This window comes from Bidens hawaiensis, unplaced genomic scaffold, assembly GCF_021521415.1.
Source record: "Bidens hawaiensis isolate Kalapana, Puna unplaced genomic scaffold, B.hawaiensis_p1.1 tig00044777_1, whole genome shotgun sequence".
Taxonomy (NCBI): domain Eukaryota; kingdom Viridiplantae; phylum Streptophyta; class Magnoliopsida; order Asterales; family Asteraceae; genus Bidens; species Bidens hawaiensis.
Window position 1 is genome coordinate 89,068 of NW_027505911.1, and position 17,345 is coordinate 106,412.

The following is a 17,345-nucleotide window of genomic DNA, read 5'->3' on the forward strand; positions in this document are numbered from 1 at the left end:
TTAACCATAAAAACTGTATCAAAGGAGTTGTGTGGTGGGGTATCATGATTGTCTTCTTCATTCTCTTTGGTTCTCGGAAAGTTCAGTAGCCGAAACATTAAGCTTTGTTTGTATCTCATCAATGTCAGCTTATGCATTAACAGGCAAGAACATTTGTGCGACAATTATTTTCTTTGCATCATCAAGAACTTCGGAGACCTTACCAAGTCTTTCAGCAGTCAGATTGTCTTGACTAACGATATATATCAATGCTTTCGCCGTACTTTGATCGAATTTCCCTTGTCCCGTGTACAAAACTATAGATCTCACACTGAAAAAATCGTGGTTTTTTAGTGAAGAATGATGATTTGTTTTGTGGTTAGAAAACGGAATCTGAATAGGTAATTACATTGTTGATTGCCATGATGGTGAAGAGAATTAGGAAAATGAGAGATAGAGTGCACGCCGGTTTTTGAATGCACTTAAGATTCTTTTCCGCAGCAACAGTAGCATAAGAGTACTATTGATAAGAATAGACCAAAGATCACGAGCTAAGTTGTGGCCACTATGAAGAATGGTGCAGCCGTGAATGCCACCGACTATATACAATCAATTAGCATGCGTGAGATGAGTCATAAATTGTCTTAGCCAAATGTTTAGTAATGAATCTAATTTCTTATTAATAGTTACACAAAAGATGTATGCATAAATTAATCTGCTAGATAGTTAATTAAGGCTCTAGGCACAGCGGGTGAGTACCAGCCATTTTAAAGAGGGCATGCTTTATACAAGCAATTAAGTTGCATGTCCGGTCTAGACCATTTTAGATATTTTACACCGAAATTTAATTGTTTAGAGCAGTTATTGGTTCAGACCGTTTGCAGCTATTTCTAGCCAGTTCACACATGCAACTAGTTTTTTCCGGTTCATCACTCCTTGATTCACTCGAGCCTGTTTTGTTCCCCCGACTCATCTCACCTTTTGGCGGGGCCGGGGCCTTGACACACACATTTTAACAACAAATCATATTTGGGGTGCGTAAATGTTAGTTTTTGACCGTTTAATTAAGTCTTAAGATTAAGGGTTTTGATGAGCTTTTTTCAAGCTTACAAATAACAATTCATGTGATAGATTAAATTCTTCGTTTACGATCAAATAAATTAAGAATCAAGAAGCTAGCTTAAAGCCCTCTATATTTCTTGAATTTATCAAGAGGGGGTCTTTTCTGGTTGTTCTTTCTTGAGCCAACACAAGTGATACATTCTCTACAAAATACAAAGAAAGAAAGATGTTCATCACCTCCTCTAAGAAACTCAAAAGTTTTAGCAAAACAATGAATATATTAAGAATCTAAAGACAAATCAAGAAGAGATATATATCAACCTAAAGAGGGTCTTGATTGGGAGATGGTATAATGGGTAATAGCCGCTAAAATAAATAGTTTAAAATTCAAAATTGTTATCTAGTCAAATATGGTTACATCTTGTATTTTAGTAAGGATATAATTTCTCCTTAATTCATGCATTGTAAACGTGTATATATTAGTTTGTGAATAGAAAATATCAAGTCATTTACTCTCATAATGGGACTCTGCCTTTGATGATTATAAAAGGTGGCCAAGAAAAAGAAGAAAAGAAAATGGTAATGAATTTTTTCTTGGCGTCATGATTTTAAAGCTTTGGTTTAGGTTTGAAAATGGTGTGCTTTCAAGAACACACTTGAGCCACAAAATTTGTGGCCGAAGTTTGTTTAAAAAAAGATTTTAATTTTTTGTTGCTAGGTTTGAGTCGATTGACAAGTAATGAAGGTTTTAGGTTGAAAGAAAATAGAGGGAAGTACATTGAAATATTCAGGCTCCGTTAAAAAAAACCAAGTGGTAATATATCTATTTCTATTTTATATCTTTATATCATAAAGTATTCCGGTTGAGAGAAAATAGAGGGAAGTGACTGCATGAAAGAGCATTTACAGATATTTATATACATACATGCTAGATTTAAACATCACTATTTTCACTCATGTATTGCAAGCATCTATACTTATCTATATTCTTTCACAAAATATTGTATTATGACATTGAAAGCGTGTGGGATTATCATATAGATAAGAGGTACAACACATCATATTTCAAATATCAATAACTAGTGTGTTGCCCGGCGAAGTCGGTAAAATATGGGCGGTGGTAAAATCCAAGCGTTGAGTTTTCGGTTACGTGCGTTATTATACCGGAACTAAAGCCAAAAATAAAACAAAAAAATTTATAAAAATCGAGATGAACCAGTGGGGCGGCGTTAGTCGGTAAAACTTGAAAGTTGGTAAAACCTAACAATTATCGATCCCTGGCGTTGAGCTCTTCAGTCTACGAAAATTCGATCGGTTATCTTCACGAACTAAAATAAAACACAGTGAGTCTATGCGAATTATGTTGGTTTTTGTCACGTTCATTCCGATACCATAACCAAAACAATTTCCTTCCCCAAATTGATAACCATAAAATGTCTTCTTCCCGATTCATTTAAAAGCTTCGTTTCAGTTTATTCTTAGCCATGTAAGGCCTTAGGACATTTGTGTGGCTTCAATGATGAGCACACCCAATGTTTTAAAAACTGGTATTTTACTCATACCGGATTGGATAAAAAATGATATGATTGGTAGAACCGAGTTGTACCGAGATGTTTAACCGGGTTAAATAATTTACCTTGTGATTTTATATAAACTCAACTTTTCGAACAAAGTTTTTAAAAAAATAAAAGTGTGCAAACATGAGCCGCAAAAAAATATTAAAAATTTGTTGGGCTTAAAACCGGTATGCCAGTTGAAACCGGTATTTAAAAAAAATGATGGTTCGATGCTCTAGCAAACCGTATAAAAATGACGGGCTCTAAATACTTGCTACTTATTAAAAAACCGGTATAACCTATACGAACCATGACGCAAAGTTAATGGCCCTCTAAGTTGGTAGTCAAAGCTTTATATGTTGAAAAAAGTAAAAATACGTATACTAAAACTTTGAAAACAAATCCTATACACTAAAAAACTTTAAAAACTAAAATCCTTTGGAAGGAACAAGAAAACAAACCCCCACCCACCTTTGCTTTTTTAAACAAAACAAGTCCACAACCATCTAGACAAATGAACCATTTATGTTAAAACATGAAACTATTTCTAAATATATACTAAAACAGATTAACACTACATTGTGGCACAAAACTTTGTAAATATACTAATTAGATAATATCGATCCATAGTTGTCTGCAATTATGTATACATGCTTTTCACTTAAAATTATATAATAAAAAAGAACAAGCCCGTCTTCGAGAATGAAGAAAAAAATTTACGTGCGAGATAAAATTCAGGCCTCCTTCTTAGGTTAATAGGGTATGGACGGGTTTGGGATTACCTTTGATTTTTTTTCATGAATTTAAGATAGGTATGTGATTTGTAATATATCTGATGACGCAGCCTCAATTACCCGATAAAATACCCGATTGTAACCTGCATAATATTTTTTTCATCTATTTTATACATAAATCATAATATACATTATTATATTCAATATATACTATAAAGACTAAAAATGTTAAGACTCATTCAATTATATCATGATTTAATATTTTAAATTTTATTTATATTAGTTGGTTGGTTGAATCATCTCATTATTAAATAATAATCAAACTATGTTTTTTATTTTACTAAATATAATTTTAATGATTTTTGTTTGTATTGAAACTGAATTTAATAGAATTTAATTTGTGTTAAAACTGAATTTCATTATCGATCTTCTTCTGAATTTTAACAAATTGAGATTGCACCTCAAATAGCCATATAAAAATCTGTTGGACCCTTTAAACCTTTTGAGCCTCGTGCCCTTGCACATGTTGCACTGCCCTAAAACTGGGCTTGAAAAAGAATAATGAGAACTGAGTGGTGATCAAGAGTGTTAATAATTTGTACGTCGTTTTCATCTTGTAATTTCCATTCCCGTGGGTTGCTAGTGAGTATTAACCTTGCGAGGGTTAAACCATCAAAATATATTGTGCTTTCTAGCTTAATCACAAAATTATATGTTTTTAACCCTTCGACTACAAGCTTTATGGACTTGTTTAAAGTAAGAAAGGCCATTCAAAAGTAAGAAAACATGATGATGCCGAGTAGGGTCAATAATACTAGGAGATTTCAACTCATCATACTTTTTGACAACTTATTAGTGTGATTATTATTTTTTTAATCAAGTCATTATACTTCTATTTTTTATTTCTCTTCAATCAACGTATTATTCATTTTATTTGATTGCTTTCATAATTGTGAGAATTAGTTTTATTATTATTTTCACTTATCTTCATTACTTATGCAATTCGATCTGAATTAAAAACAATAACGACTATATTTTTTTGTTATTTTTATTTTATTGTTTTTCATAAATATAATTCACGTATGAACAAATACGATTCAAAGATCTCATATTAGGTTTAATTTTAACAATATCCACGCTTTTGATAAAAAAAATGTGATGAAATTATTATCCTGTTATCCAATGCTACTGAATGAACAACTTATTTTTATACGACCATGTGTAGTCATAACTCTTCACATCCAGACATTATGCGCCACGTGACTCTCAGTCAGAGTTATGGTTTTTTACAAAAACATGCTGTAGTCATAACTCTCCACCCCCAGGCATTATGCGCCACGTGGCGCCCAGTAATCATTAATTTTATTTGTTTTTTTAAATACAAAAAGTTGAAAGAAATATTTTAAGTTTCTAACCATGACACTTTCTCTGCACTTTTGAAAAAGTAAAACCCATAACCTGAGTATAATCCATAACCTCAAACATATGAAGGTTTCAATCATATCAACACCCAAAATAATAAAATACAACGTTGACAATCACTTTCCTTCTATCTAACGACACCAAAACCCTAGCTCTACCTCACCTCCACATCTCCTCCGGGTATGGCGGATCTCAGCCGGATCTCAGCCAGATCACCTCGACACGTATGACGGCGACGGCGGCGGATCTGGATCTTGTGTGACGGATCCGGCATGTAATCGATTGTACGACGGCGGCGGATCTGGATCTTGTGCGTCGGATCCCGCATGTAATTGACTCTGAGACGGGCGGATCTGGATCTTGTTCAATACCCATCAGTTGTTCAACAAAATTAACGGTCAAATAAGTTGAAATTCGTGCCATTGTTGCGTTTCGTAGAAAAAGCCGGAAAAAAAGAAATTCCCAAAACGCCGGCGGGGGCGGTGTGCCTCTGGCGTTTTGGCCCAAAACGCTGCGCACAATGCTCCATTACGGATGGTCTAAGTGCCAAGAATATTTGTGCTTAAAAACAGTTAGTTTAGATTTTTTTATATAAACAATTTTAAATAATAATAATAATAATAATATGAGAAATTAAGAATAGTTTTATAGTATATTAAAAAGGCTAAACCCGATTACATATTTTAGTTATTCTGGCTAAAACTCCACACATGCATCACAAAACTGATACATACACCTAATTAACATACATGAACTTGAATCTTTTATATATCCAGTTTTGGTCATATATGACTTCAAAAAATCAAACTTCTAAACGTATACCACATGCAACCCAGTGTTCATCATCTTTTCCTGCTAGATCAAACAGCAGCCCATGCATTTCAGTTTTCTTGCAATTGCATGTATGCACAATCATCTCGATTTCTCGAGTTCTAAAATTTCTTAATCACTGCTTCTGTCACCTGCATTACTTAAAAAAAACATTTTATAACTTTAAAACATGCATGCTTTCATATTCGAAATGAAGATTTTATCGTCTAAAAATGTAATACTTTTTGCACTTGCTCTTCGAGACGGTTGAAGAAGAAGGATTGCTGTGCCAGTTTCGTTTTCTTTGATTAATAAACCAGTTGTTTATCTGCTTTAACTGCAGGCCAGTTTCTTGTACCAGTCTTGCCTTATCTTCTTCCTGTTGTTATTCTTATTGTCATAAGTTATATAATTATATTGTTGTTTGAAAGATTTAAGCAATTAACTGACCGTAGGGTATGGCCATTTGGCATGGGATTGCCACCATGATTTCAAGACGGAAGTGGTGTCACCGGGCAGTTTCCCTGCCCGTCTTTTGCGTAATATCTCCTCCCTAATGTCCACAATCTTCTCCTTGTAACCCTAATAACACCACAATAAAAGCAAAAAAAATATGATTACAAATTCACAATTCATTATGTTGTAATGATCATGCAAACTTGACACAACATGTACAGGACGGCAATTTCTGACATATATGAAACACGACATGAAAATAGTTAGGTTTGTAGGGACGGTAAACGAACCAGAACCCGAAGGGTAAACCCGAAAACATATATACTCATTTACCAAAATCATATACTTAGAATAGTTTTTATTTTTTTTATTTTGTTTTCCATCAATCCTACTCTAGTAATATATCTTTTTAATAGTTTTATTACGTGAAAGATGATTTTTTTAGAAAATGTATTTGATCATTATGAGATGAAGTATTAATTATTAACTTATTTTTTTGGATTTATATCATAATTAATTGTGCATATTTTAAAAATTCAAAACTTTAATAGTAATGATGATCGATATGTATTAAATTTATTGAACTAATTTAAATTGTAGTAAATGGAAGGTAAAAAAAGTGTTTTAAAATCTCAATGATATTGAACCAAAGTATGAGACACAGTTTTACAACCACATGTTTGATTAGGATTACCAAGACTAAGACCAAACCCTTCTCATTTCCATCCCAAGTTTAGGGTGACACATGTGACCTGTTTGATAAACGTGTTGTGTTTAAGTTACCTTATTAACCCTTTTAGTAGTTAAACTGATCATGTTAAACTTGTTGATACCATCAGACCATATTTAATCAAAAAGAAAATAGGGTTGGTAAGGTCAAGTTGCCAACTCATTTAACCCATTTGTTACTACCCATCAACCCATTTATGACTCATTAACACGTTATAACATGTTGTTAAAATAAACTGGTTCAATGAGTTGTGTTTGGGTTATTATTTTAAGTATAATCAGGTTTTGATTAATTGATTGATAAGAGTTCAACTCTGAAAAATAAAACTAATTGCTAGATAATCCATGTTGTATACTCTAACCCATCTTAATTCCACATAAGCTCCACATTACTCATTTTTTTTCTCTTTTACTCTATATCATCCAAAGAAAATGGTTTAACCCATTTAACACATAATTAATATAACAAATCAATTAGTAATTAATACATAATTAATACAAATTATTCCTTTTAACCCGTTAAAAACATAACACATGGGCTATTTTAACACACTTAACATAAGTGGGGAGTGGTTTAATCCATCTTTAAAATGTCATGTCACTTTAACCTATGTAGGGGTTAGAGTATACGGTATACCCCATGGTCTTATAGTTACTGTTAAGCTGTTAGCCCGTGACCCAATTTAAGTTTATCTAGGGTTACTAGTTTCTAGTTTATGGAATTATGGTTTCCTAGGGTTCTATCTACTTCATCATTCAATCTCTTTTATACAATTACCAAGGAGGAATAGAATGTGCTCCAATAGTTTCTTACTTGTTTCAGCTCGTGCTTTAGTTCTTGCCTTACGCGCTCCATCAAAGACCTCTCGCTCTCTGTCGGTACAAGAGGCCCGAATCCCATGCTATCATGTCCATCAAGACTCCCATCAAACAAATTGGCATCACTGTCTACTTGATCTTCATCATCATCCGACATTGTCGTCCCAGTGCCTTCTCCAGGTGACATTCCTGTTTTGTTAACCAACAACCAACAAACCTTAACTTTCATCTATATCATACATAAAACTTAAACTTGGAGTTTATATGTTCAAACCCGTTAAGCTCTGTAACGACTGCTCGATCTCCCAACATGCCATCACGGCTTCCATTGCGTGAACCCGAACGTGTTGTTGTAGTTGTTCTTTAAAAGAACAAAGCAACAAAACATAATGAGTCTGCATTGCAACATATGGATATATATTTATCATTTTGGTAAGTTAAATATGACATAATTCTTGGTTTTAAGAAGTAGCTTAATGTGTTTTGATCCCAAAAGCCAATGCGTGTATTATGTATGTGAGACGTTCGTTATCATAAAGATAGATTTTCCTGAATTCACCTCATCCTTTACTAAATCCGTTACATCATCTCTCTTCTTTTACTCACTGAGGGGTGCATTTAGCATATAGGGCACATTTTAGCCCCATCCATCCAAAAATTGTATATAGATAATATTTTAACTTGTTAACTTACTAAACTATATTTTTAAAGTGTAATGTGTGATTTTTAAAACCAAGATATTCAAAACTCTCATACTATTGAGAATTTTGTAAATTAACAAGATTATAGGTTAAGAACCATACCATAAACTGATCAAGCGCCTTGTCTTCACCAAGATTACCATGACCTCCAAGACCCGAATACTTTGACACAACATTCGGAGATTGTGCCAACTGCGCATCGATCCTCGGCAACTGATCCACGGGTGTTGCAATTCTTAAACAAGACACATAAGCCGATAGTAACTGCTCGTATAGTGGGTGTGATAGTACCTCTGCTTTGCACCGTGCGTTTTGCCATTGTATGGTTGCAGAATCACCACCAACATCTCCGCCACCTCCATTATTATCCACCTATTCATCAATTAACCCAACCCCTAAAATCACTTAATTCATGTAGCTTTTGTTGGAAACCGTTCGTATATAAATTAAATAAAAACACTTTAAAATTAAACTACAATACAAAAGGCAAATAAAGCACTGAATTACAGAACTATTACTATTGAAATAAAATAAAGTAATTAAAATACAAGAAAGGATATGAAGCATATTACATTTTCTGGCTAAGGATTTGTGACAAACACCGGTTCCCTAAAATAAATTCGCGTTTTCCAAGAATACGTGATTATAAATATGCCTAAGTTGGTCAATGAAACAAAAAAACAAAAATAAATATGCCTTACAATTTGTTTCATTTAATAAATTTGTACTAAAACTGTTTAATTTAGCTGTTTCATTTGTAGCATAAGTGAAAAGTGATCTGCACTTACAGCATCACCGATAAGACCATATGTAGTGGAATATTTTGGGAGACATTTGAAGCCAAAACTCTCCCAAAACACCATGCACACACCCTAGTTTGGCAGACATTTGGGTGCACTTTGAGGGTCGGCGTTTTATAAGAGAGAGGGGAGAATTATAATGATTGTTGAAGAATTGAGGGTATTTTAACACTATATGTGTTTTTTGTAAAACTTTGAAATGCTTATTAGGCGTCACATGGTGTAAAACGTCTGCGGGTGTAGAGTTTTGACTATGCATGGTCTAATGCACTGTTAGACAGTCTTGCGTATCACGCACACGTGCGCCATTTTGACACCAGCATTTCACACAAAGTCCGCTAAGTGAAAATTGGGTATTCAAATCGTCACATTGCGTTCATCAACATTGCCGCGTTCAAGTGTGAGTTTATGTACATCTCCTTCTAAAGAAGCAATTAGTAAGATAGTGTGTTACAGATTCTTCTTAGCACGTATGTTCAAGCTTGTGTGTGCCTCCTTCTAAGAGAATCGGTTAATACATAGTGCTCCTCCTTATAAATCCATCAGGGTTTTGTACATCCTCCGGTGTTGGACAAGTCTGCCACACATTACACTTTATTTGGTCAAAGTTTTGACAGCTACAACAAGTTCAAATTTCAAACACCTAACTTCGAGCATCAATATCTCATTCGTCTAAGCTCTATTATTGATCGCGGCTTGGTTCGTTACAAATTAATTCTCACGACGTAGAGCATAAATGACGTAGTTAACACTATTGTTTTAAAAAACCGTACGTACCGACTGGTTGAAACGGTTATACCGGATTTCGGTAAGGCAACTGGCATTTAAAGTCCGGTATTTTTAGACGATTTGCTAGAGCATCATACCACCGGATTTTTTTTAAATACTGGTTTAAACTTACAAATCGGTTTTAAACCCAAGAGATTTTTTATATTTTTTGCGGTCGGTATTTTTTTTAAAATGACATTTAACCTATCGTATAAAGAGTAAATATGGTAAACAATGATTCGTTAATCAACCAATTTTGTATCTTGCAAATCCAAGGTCGGCTTTTTTACATCTTTTGTAATTAATTAATTTCATATACAACGTACAAACTTCCTATTTGACTCGATTATTGTTCATGTGCGATGTTTATTAATATATTTTATGGTTATTTTTTGGAGTTGGGGTTGTATTTAAAATATGGAATTACATGGTAAACTATTCAACTCGGTTGAACACTTGAACCTCTCTGTACATTCCGGTTTAACTAATTCTTAATCAAATCCGGTACAGCTAAAATACCGGTTTTTAAAACATGGGTTAACACTTACATTAACCACAGTTACATATACAGTAAAAATTATCCAAAGTTAACTAAAGAAATATATACACACTTTTTATCCTTAATAAAAAAATACTTGTTTTCACTAAATTTTCCTTTTTTATGTAAATTTGTTGGTAGACAACAATATCACAAACTGAAACATAGCATTTATAAATTCTATTGTTATTAACTATGATCTAAAATAACTGATTAAACTGAAATTGAAATATGTAACCAAGTAACCTGGCCGCCGGCGATGATGTTTCTGGACTGATTGCTCAAATCCGGTGAACCGTTGGTGACTTGTGAAACAACGTCGTCTCCTCTAACATCGTGCATCGATCTCGACAGCCACCGGTTATTATTTCCGGCCTGTTGATGACGGTGAGAATACGGTGTCACTGCACAATCAATATTATTATTGTTGGTTGGTTGGTTCACAAGTTGAGGAAACCATTATTATTAATATTATTATTACGGACCTTGTTGCCGGAGAGTGACGCTGTTGAGCCAGTGATCTTTTACGGCGGGACGGTTGTGGTGGTCGGAATCGTTGTCGGGATCGGAGAATTGGTGTAGGCCCAGATCATGTGAGAGATGGTTAGGATGAAACGCCATTAAAGATGATGATAAGAGCTATGTATCTGCAGAGATTATATTGTGATGATGATAGGACTATGAAAACAAGGTGGTTTTATAGATGAAGATATTTATTTATATCAACTTTAAGTAACTACTTTTGTAACATCTGTAATTAACAGTTTTTTTTAGTTTTTTTACATAAGATACCCAAGGACATTTGCACATATGGCTATATATGTACTCGGTAGAAATATATGGGGTACAATTGTATTAGAAGAAGGATAGTGCTAAAAGTCACTATATATATAATATTAATATTTATAACATTTGGTGACTTTCAGCTTCAGGTACAATACTGTTAGGATTTAGAGGTATGCTACTAAAAGTCACTATGTAATATTAAATTGTATACGGTGAATTTTTTTTAAATGTTTTATAAGATGGTTGTTGCGAGACTGTAAACCCAGCGCCAAGGGCTATGTGGCCATCTATTAGCACCGGCTACACCATGGCGTTATGGGGACGACGCTAGGGTGGAGGCGTCGGGCGGTAGCATAATAGCGAGTGCTTAAGGGATCAATGGTGTGCCACCAACTTGTTTCGGCGAATCACACTTATTTTTTGTTATCTTCTTTAAACCTAGTTAAATCACGACACTTTTTAGTGAAAATTCCCGAAATAAGCGTTTTTGAAATTAATGTTTTTCAGGTTTTAGGTGTCATTTGCAAGAAATTCCCAAAATAAATATTATAATCTGATCGTGACGAGTAGTTTGTATAACCAATAAAACTTGACACATGTCTTTAAACTAACCATAACAAGCAGATTTACTAACCATTTACTCGTCAAAACTAAATAAGTTTTATGCCTCGTAATCAACGCCCTCGAGTAATTCATAAGTTCTTTAGTCGCGACGAGTATATTGTAAGGATAAACTAGTCGCGACGAGTTAACTACTAATAAACTACTTGTGTAGGGAATGTAAACCAAGTAAACTAGTCGTCGCGACTAAAGGACGTATGAATTACTCGTGGGCGTTGATTACGAGGCATGAAACTTATTTAGTCGTGACGAGTAAATGATTAGTGAATCTGTTCATTACGGTTAATTTAAGGGCACGTGGCAAGTTTTAACTGGTTCTACAAACTACTTGTGTGTAATCATAAACTACTCGTCATGACTAGTTTATACTTTATAATACCTATTTTGGGAATTTTTTGCAAATGACAATTAAAACCTGAAAAATGTTTTCATAAACGCTTATTTTCATTAGTTAAAGTACATTGTCAATGTGGTAGTGACGTAGCGCTTTAACTTTGATTATAAGACTTTTACTAATCGGCCATAAATTACTTTTTCGCTTTTAACTTAAACATTTTTCAATTCTTAACTTTGCAAAATGAATATTTTTTTTTCAACTTTGACCACCAAACTTTTAAACTTTCAACCCTAGCTACAAATTGTTATTCTTACTCTTTTTTATATGCTTTCATAAATTTTCATTTAAACTTGTGGGTACAATTGCTATTTGTGGAACTGAACCGATGCCAACAAACTTCCCGTCACGTCTCCGCTGCCACACATGAGTACAAATGCTTGTTATTAGAATATACGGTTGTACAATAGCTTTTTGGTGAAATAGAGAATAACATTCAACATAGAACAACAATTAGTTGAGAATTGATAGTCTTACAAATATTTATAGTGACATACCGTTAACTTATTATTTTATTTAATATTATTATATACATGACATGTGAAAAACTGAAAATAAAGATTTAAAGACATGCCTTGTAGCATTAGCAGACTTGCAGTTCACAATTGTAGCAAGGCAATATTATTTTGCTGAACGTCGGAGACTACTCTGATTTGGACCATATATGGGACCAACATAAGCACGCGGGAGAAGAAAATAAATATTATCCATACATATTTATTTGTCAATTGCCAAGATTTACCCCTCATACGGCAAGACATGTCATTTTGTTGACTATAAGATATGATTACTACTAGCTAAGAATTGGTGTTGTGGGGTGGCCCCCTTTCGTTTTACCCATATTTCTTCTGCCAAACCATTTCATATCATAAGGTGAAGAAGTAGGTAGGTTACCACTATAGGCGCTAATGTGTTAAGTAACAAGGCAAGGGCTCAAGGGTATTAGGCCATGATCAAATCAAACAAATGTCATTCACCTACTCAATTTTTAATATTATATATAATAAAAATTAATAATAATTATGTTGTTAGTAAAATAATTATGTGTTTTTTTATGGAAAGTTAGTGTGAGTCTCAGTGCATATGTGTTTTACTTTTTAGTTACACCATTACATATAGTCTAATATATTTTTTCATCCCAAAAACGTATGACATGGTGTGTAACAAAGTGTATACTAGGAAGTTGTAACTAGCATATTCAATACCTAAAACAATTCTTAAAGAAAAGTTAAACTAGTTTTAACTTAAAACCGTCAATGATCTTTTGCTCACTTGGTAAATGTTAGCTGAGTTAAGTGTGAGGCAAGAGGGATGTACCAAAGTTCGATCCACATATGCAACAAATTATTGTGGGAACCTCCTGAGGGAATGCGTTTTGATTCCAACAAGTGTATGCCACTGATAGAAAAGATCACCACTATTCTAGATTCGAACTTGAGTAAGGTGGGTGGTAAGTTTTTCGAATTCTCCTAACAAGTTGCACTATAGTTAGTTCAAAATAAAGTTATAACTCAAAATTAGTGTAATTAGTTATCGGTTGGATATGGGAATTCGAACGATGATAAATTTGGATGATAACGTTATTGCATATTATAATATTTTTCAAAATTGATAAAAGTCAATACTGGTCGAAATTGATTTAAGACTTATGCAAGCTATAGTTTATGTGCCACGAGAATCACTTTATGTCACATAGCTCGAGTTTGGCTTGCGAATAAATTTTTAAACTTAAGCTCGACTTGGACTTGGCTTATTTACTATTTAACACTAAAAATTAATATTAACATAATACATAAAAATATTATGATTCATTTGCTCTGTTAACATAATATATAATAACATTATAATATTAACTAACAATAATTTTAGTTTTTACCAAGTTGAAAGGAAAATATGATTTACAAGAATTCTGAATTGACGAAAGTATACCTCTTATCTGGATGAGATTTAACAGACATATGACTCCAATAATTAATTAGATTAAAACCGTTATAATATAAAACTTTCGTAATCTTAAATTGTTAAAATTTATTGATCTAACAAAGATCATTCACATAAGTCCTTTAAAATAATGTGTGAGAAATCTCAAAAAAAAATTTAGAGGTTTGTAAATTGTTATGAGTGAATGAGATAGAAAAAATTTATAGAGATGAGTAAATTTGGAGAAATGTTGTTTATGCTTTATTTATTTTTTAATATATTTGAAAGTGGTTGTGAGTGAATGAGAGAGAAAAAGTAATGATAAAAATTTAAAAATGTAATATTTAATTGTATATAAGAGATAAAATGTAATGATTTTTAGTGTAATTATAGAGATAAAGATAGAAAAGCTGATGAGAATGCTCTAAAATAGTTAAAATCAACAATCCACGTATATCAAAATAGGAATACTAATGTGTAAATTTTAAATTGGATGTGGCTCAATGGTAAAGTACGTACTTTATTAACTGAGATTTAGGGGGTTCAAACCTCATTATCACCAATTTATATGGGAGATATGAGGGATGACCCTGGCTTGCCAGTTCGAGTCCTGATATCACCTGGTTTTACCGGCTACTCGTTGTCGTGTCGTTTGGGGGCCGTGGGGGTCGGGTTTTATCCAGGGAATCTCTCAATAGATAGACCTCTAGGGGCTCCGTCCGTCTAGACTCATGACCGGCCCACGCTATCTTTAACTAATGAAGGGCGAGTACATAGTACCCGATATTACTTAGTTGGTGTTCCAAAACAAATGTGAAAACTTTAAATGTTTGTTCTTTGTCAATGAAAAACTTTAGTGAAAATTCTCAAAATGATCCAAAAGTGGAGAGAGAAAAAAAAATGATCCCAATTAAGTCAAGATTCCCAAAACAATACAAGAAATATGTACTGAGACGACGAGTTGGGAAAATAAACGACGAGATTTTATAACCAATCAAAATGTGACATGTGTAAAGGTTCTGACACACAAGACGAGATTTTTAAAAATCTCGTATGTTCCGACCATATTTTTAACTTAATTAACTTTTTAAAAAACCGTTTCTCCAGACGGTTTTTCATGTTTCTCGTCTGGTCCGTTCATATAAATATTTTCTTGAGATTTGAGCTTTTTAAATTTCGTCTTGGTAGACACATTTTGATTGAATTTCGTTTTCCAAGTTCATATTCCAAAGTTTATTATCTTGTAAGTTTAAATACTTGAAGATAAAAAGGAAGATGAATCAAATACTTGAAGCTAATTACCAATTACTCATTGTAAAATCACAACTCACACACATGCAACATATTCTTCGTATACATTCCGCAAAACCTTGAAGTCAACAATGGACAATCTTTAATTGTGCACCTTCGATCATACTCGAGTCACAACACCGTCATCTACAACGGAAATGTTACATAATCATAGGAATAACATGTGTCAAAAAAGGTAACATATTAAAGATTTAATTAAACCCAGTTCAAATACTTGAAGGACTTGAAGATAAAAAGGAAGAACATGAAGATGAAGATGAAGATGAAGATGAAGATGAAGATGAAGATGAATCAATACTTGAAGAAGTTGATAGTTTAATTTAGAAAAATGGGGTCTCCCTAAAACATAATTAAAAATACCGTCGGATTAGACGGAATAATAAAAGACACTGTCGGTCAAGACGGAATACGAAAAATCTTATCGATCCAGACGATATTTAAACATTTATAATCACCAGATAAGAAACTTTGGAATATGAACTTGGAAGACGAAATTCAATCAAAATGCGTTTACCAATACGAAATTTAAAAAGCTCAAATCTCAAGAAAATATTTATATGAACGGACCAGACAGGAAACATAAAAAAACCGTCTGGAGATACGGTTTTTTAAAAAGTTAATTAAGTTAAAAATAGGGACGGAAAAGACGAGATTTTTAAAAATCTCGTCTGGTGTGTCATAACCTTTACACATGTCACCTTTTGATTGGTTAAAAAATCCCATCGTTTATTTTCCCAACTCATCGCCTCAATACATTTTTCTTGGATTGTTTTAGAAATCTTGACTTAATTAGGATCATTTTTTTCTCCCTCTACTTTTGAATCATTTTGGAAATTTTCCCAAAACTTTAAGATAATATAAAATAATTAAAATTTAGAGGACCACCCTGTACAAATCCAACCACTAAACAGAATCCTAAACAGAGATGGACCAACGACACGTGGCGAATGTGTAGGACAATTAGATGTCGAGTTGTGGTCCGCCGCCAGTACCTGTAAAACAGGTGCTGGTTAAACATGGGGCCCCACCTATCTATAGTGAGTTACTTTATGTGTGTCCCACATCAACGTACGAATTAGCCAGGTTACTATTTCATTGTCCCATATCTATATTTATTACAGGGTCTTACTAACCAATTAGTGTGAGTAAAGTTTATAAGTTGTTTATAATATGGTAAATTCGCTTCAAACTATATGGGTAGTTTATCAAATTAAAATTTGTGATAAATGTTTACCGTGTGTTTATATTATTTTTGGAGACTTTTGAAGAAATAAAAATTAATTTATTAAATATATTACTAAAAAAGTTTTAGGATACTTATATGTATGTGTTTCTAGTTATTTTATGGTTTGTGGGTACTTGAGGGTAGAAATAAAATAACGGTGTATGATTGGCTGGTGAATGGATAGTACTCATGAATGCCTCTTCCCCTTTTATATATCATGAGTAGTTTAACTATGGTATTTACAAATATTTACTAAAAAGATGTTTGTTTTTATCTTTTTATGTTTAATTTAATTTAATTATTTGTTTTAATTTTTTTGTTTTATTAAAAAAGGTTTTTTTTTGTTGATTTTCTTTATCAACAATTATAAAAATTATAACGAAACAATGTAAATAAATGATATATACATACACACAACCATTACAACGAGTTTGTACAAATAATAACAAAAATCTATCTTAATGGCAGTGTCACGAATGTCATCGTCGTCGTCGTCGCTATCAAACCTACATCCGAATCTCGGTATATCGTCGTCCTCACGACCACACCTGACGCCTGATGTGCTCGCTTCATGGTCAGAACGTGGTGGTGGTTTTTGTGTTTTTTATTGTCACGTAAATCCTAAGATTTTATCATCGTCCGTTAACACGCTGATGACGTTGTCATTTATATATATTTCTACATTTTATTATTATTATTTGTACAAACTCATTG

The 17,345-nt window shown here is 33.1% G+C and overlaps 1 protein-coding gene across 2 annotated transcripts; it reads right to left on the reverse strand.

Annotated features, from left to right (window-relative positions):
• Positions 1-5,393: 5,393 nt before the first annotated feature.
• On the reverse strand, positions 5,394-11,042 carry LOC143615879 (homeobox protein knotted-1-like 3). 2 transcript variants are annotated; one of them, XM_077088883.1, is made up of 8 exons: positions 10,860-11,042; positions 10,621-10,778; positions 8,371-8,640; positions 7,842-7,962; positions 7,563-7,756; positions 6,014-6,145; positions 5,806-5,942; positions 5,394-5,715 (listed from the first exon to the last, which is right to left on the reverse strand). In XM_077088883.1, exons 1-8 carry the CDS (start codon positions 10,993-10,995, stop codon positions 5,712-5,714), a joined length of 1,152 nt encoding a protein of 383 aa, XP_076944998.1. In that variant the 5' UTR covers positions 10,996-11,042; the 3' UTR covers positions 5,394-5,711. The 2 variants fall into 2 exon arrangements, with proteins under 2 accessions (XP_076944998.1, XP_076944997.1); XM_077088882.1 differs by having other exon boundaries at positions 5,394-5,723.
• Positions 11,043-17,345: the final 6,303 nt, after the last annotated feature.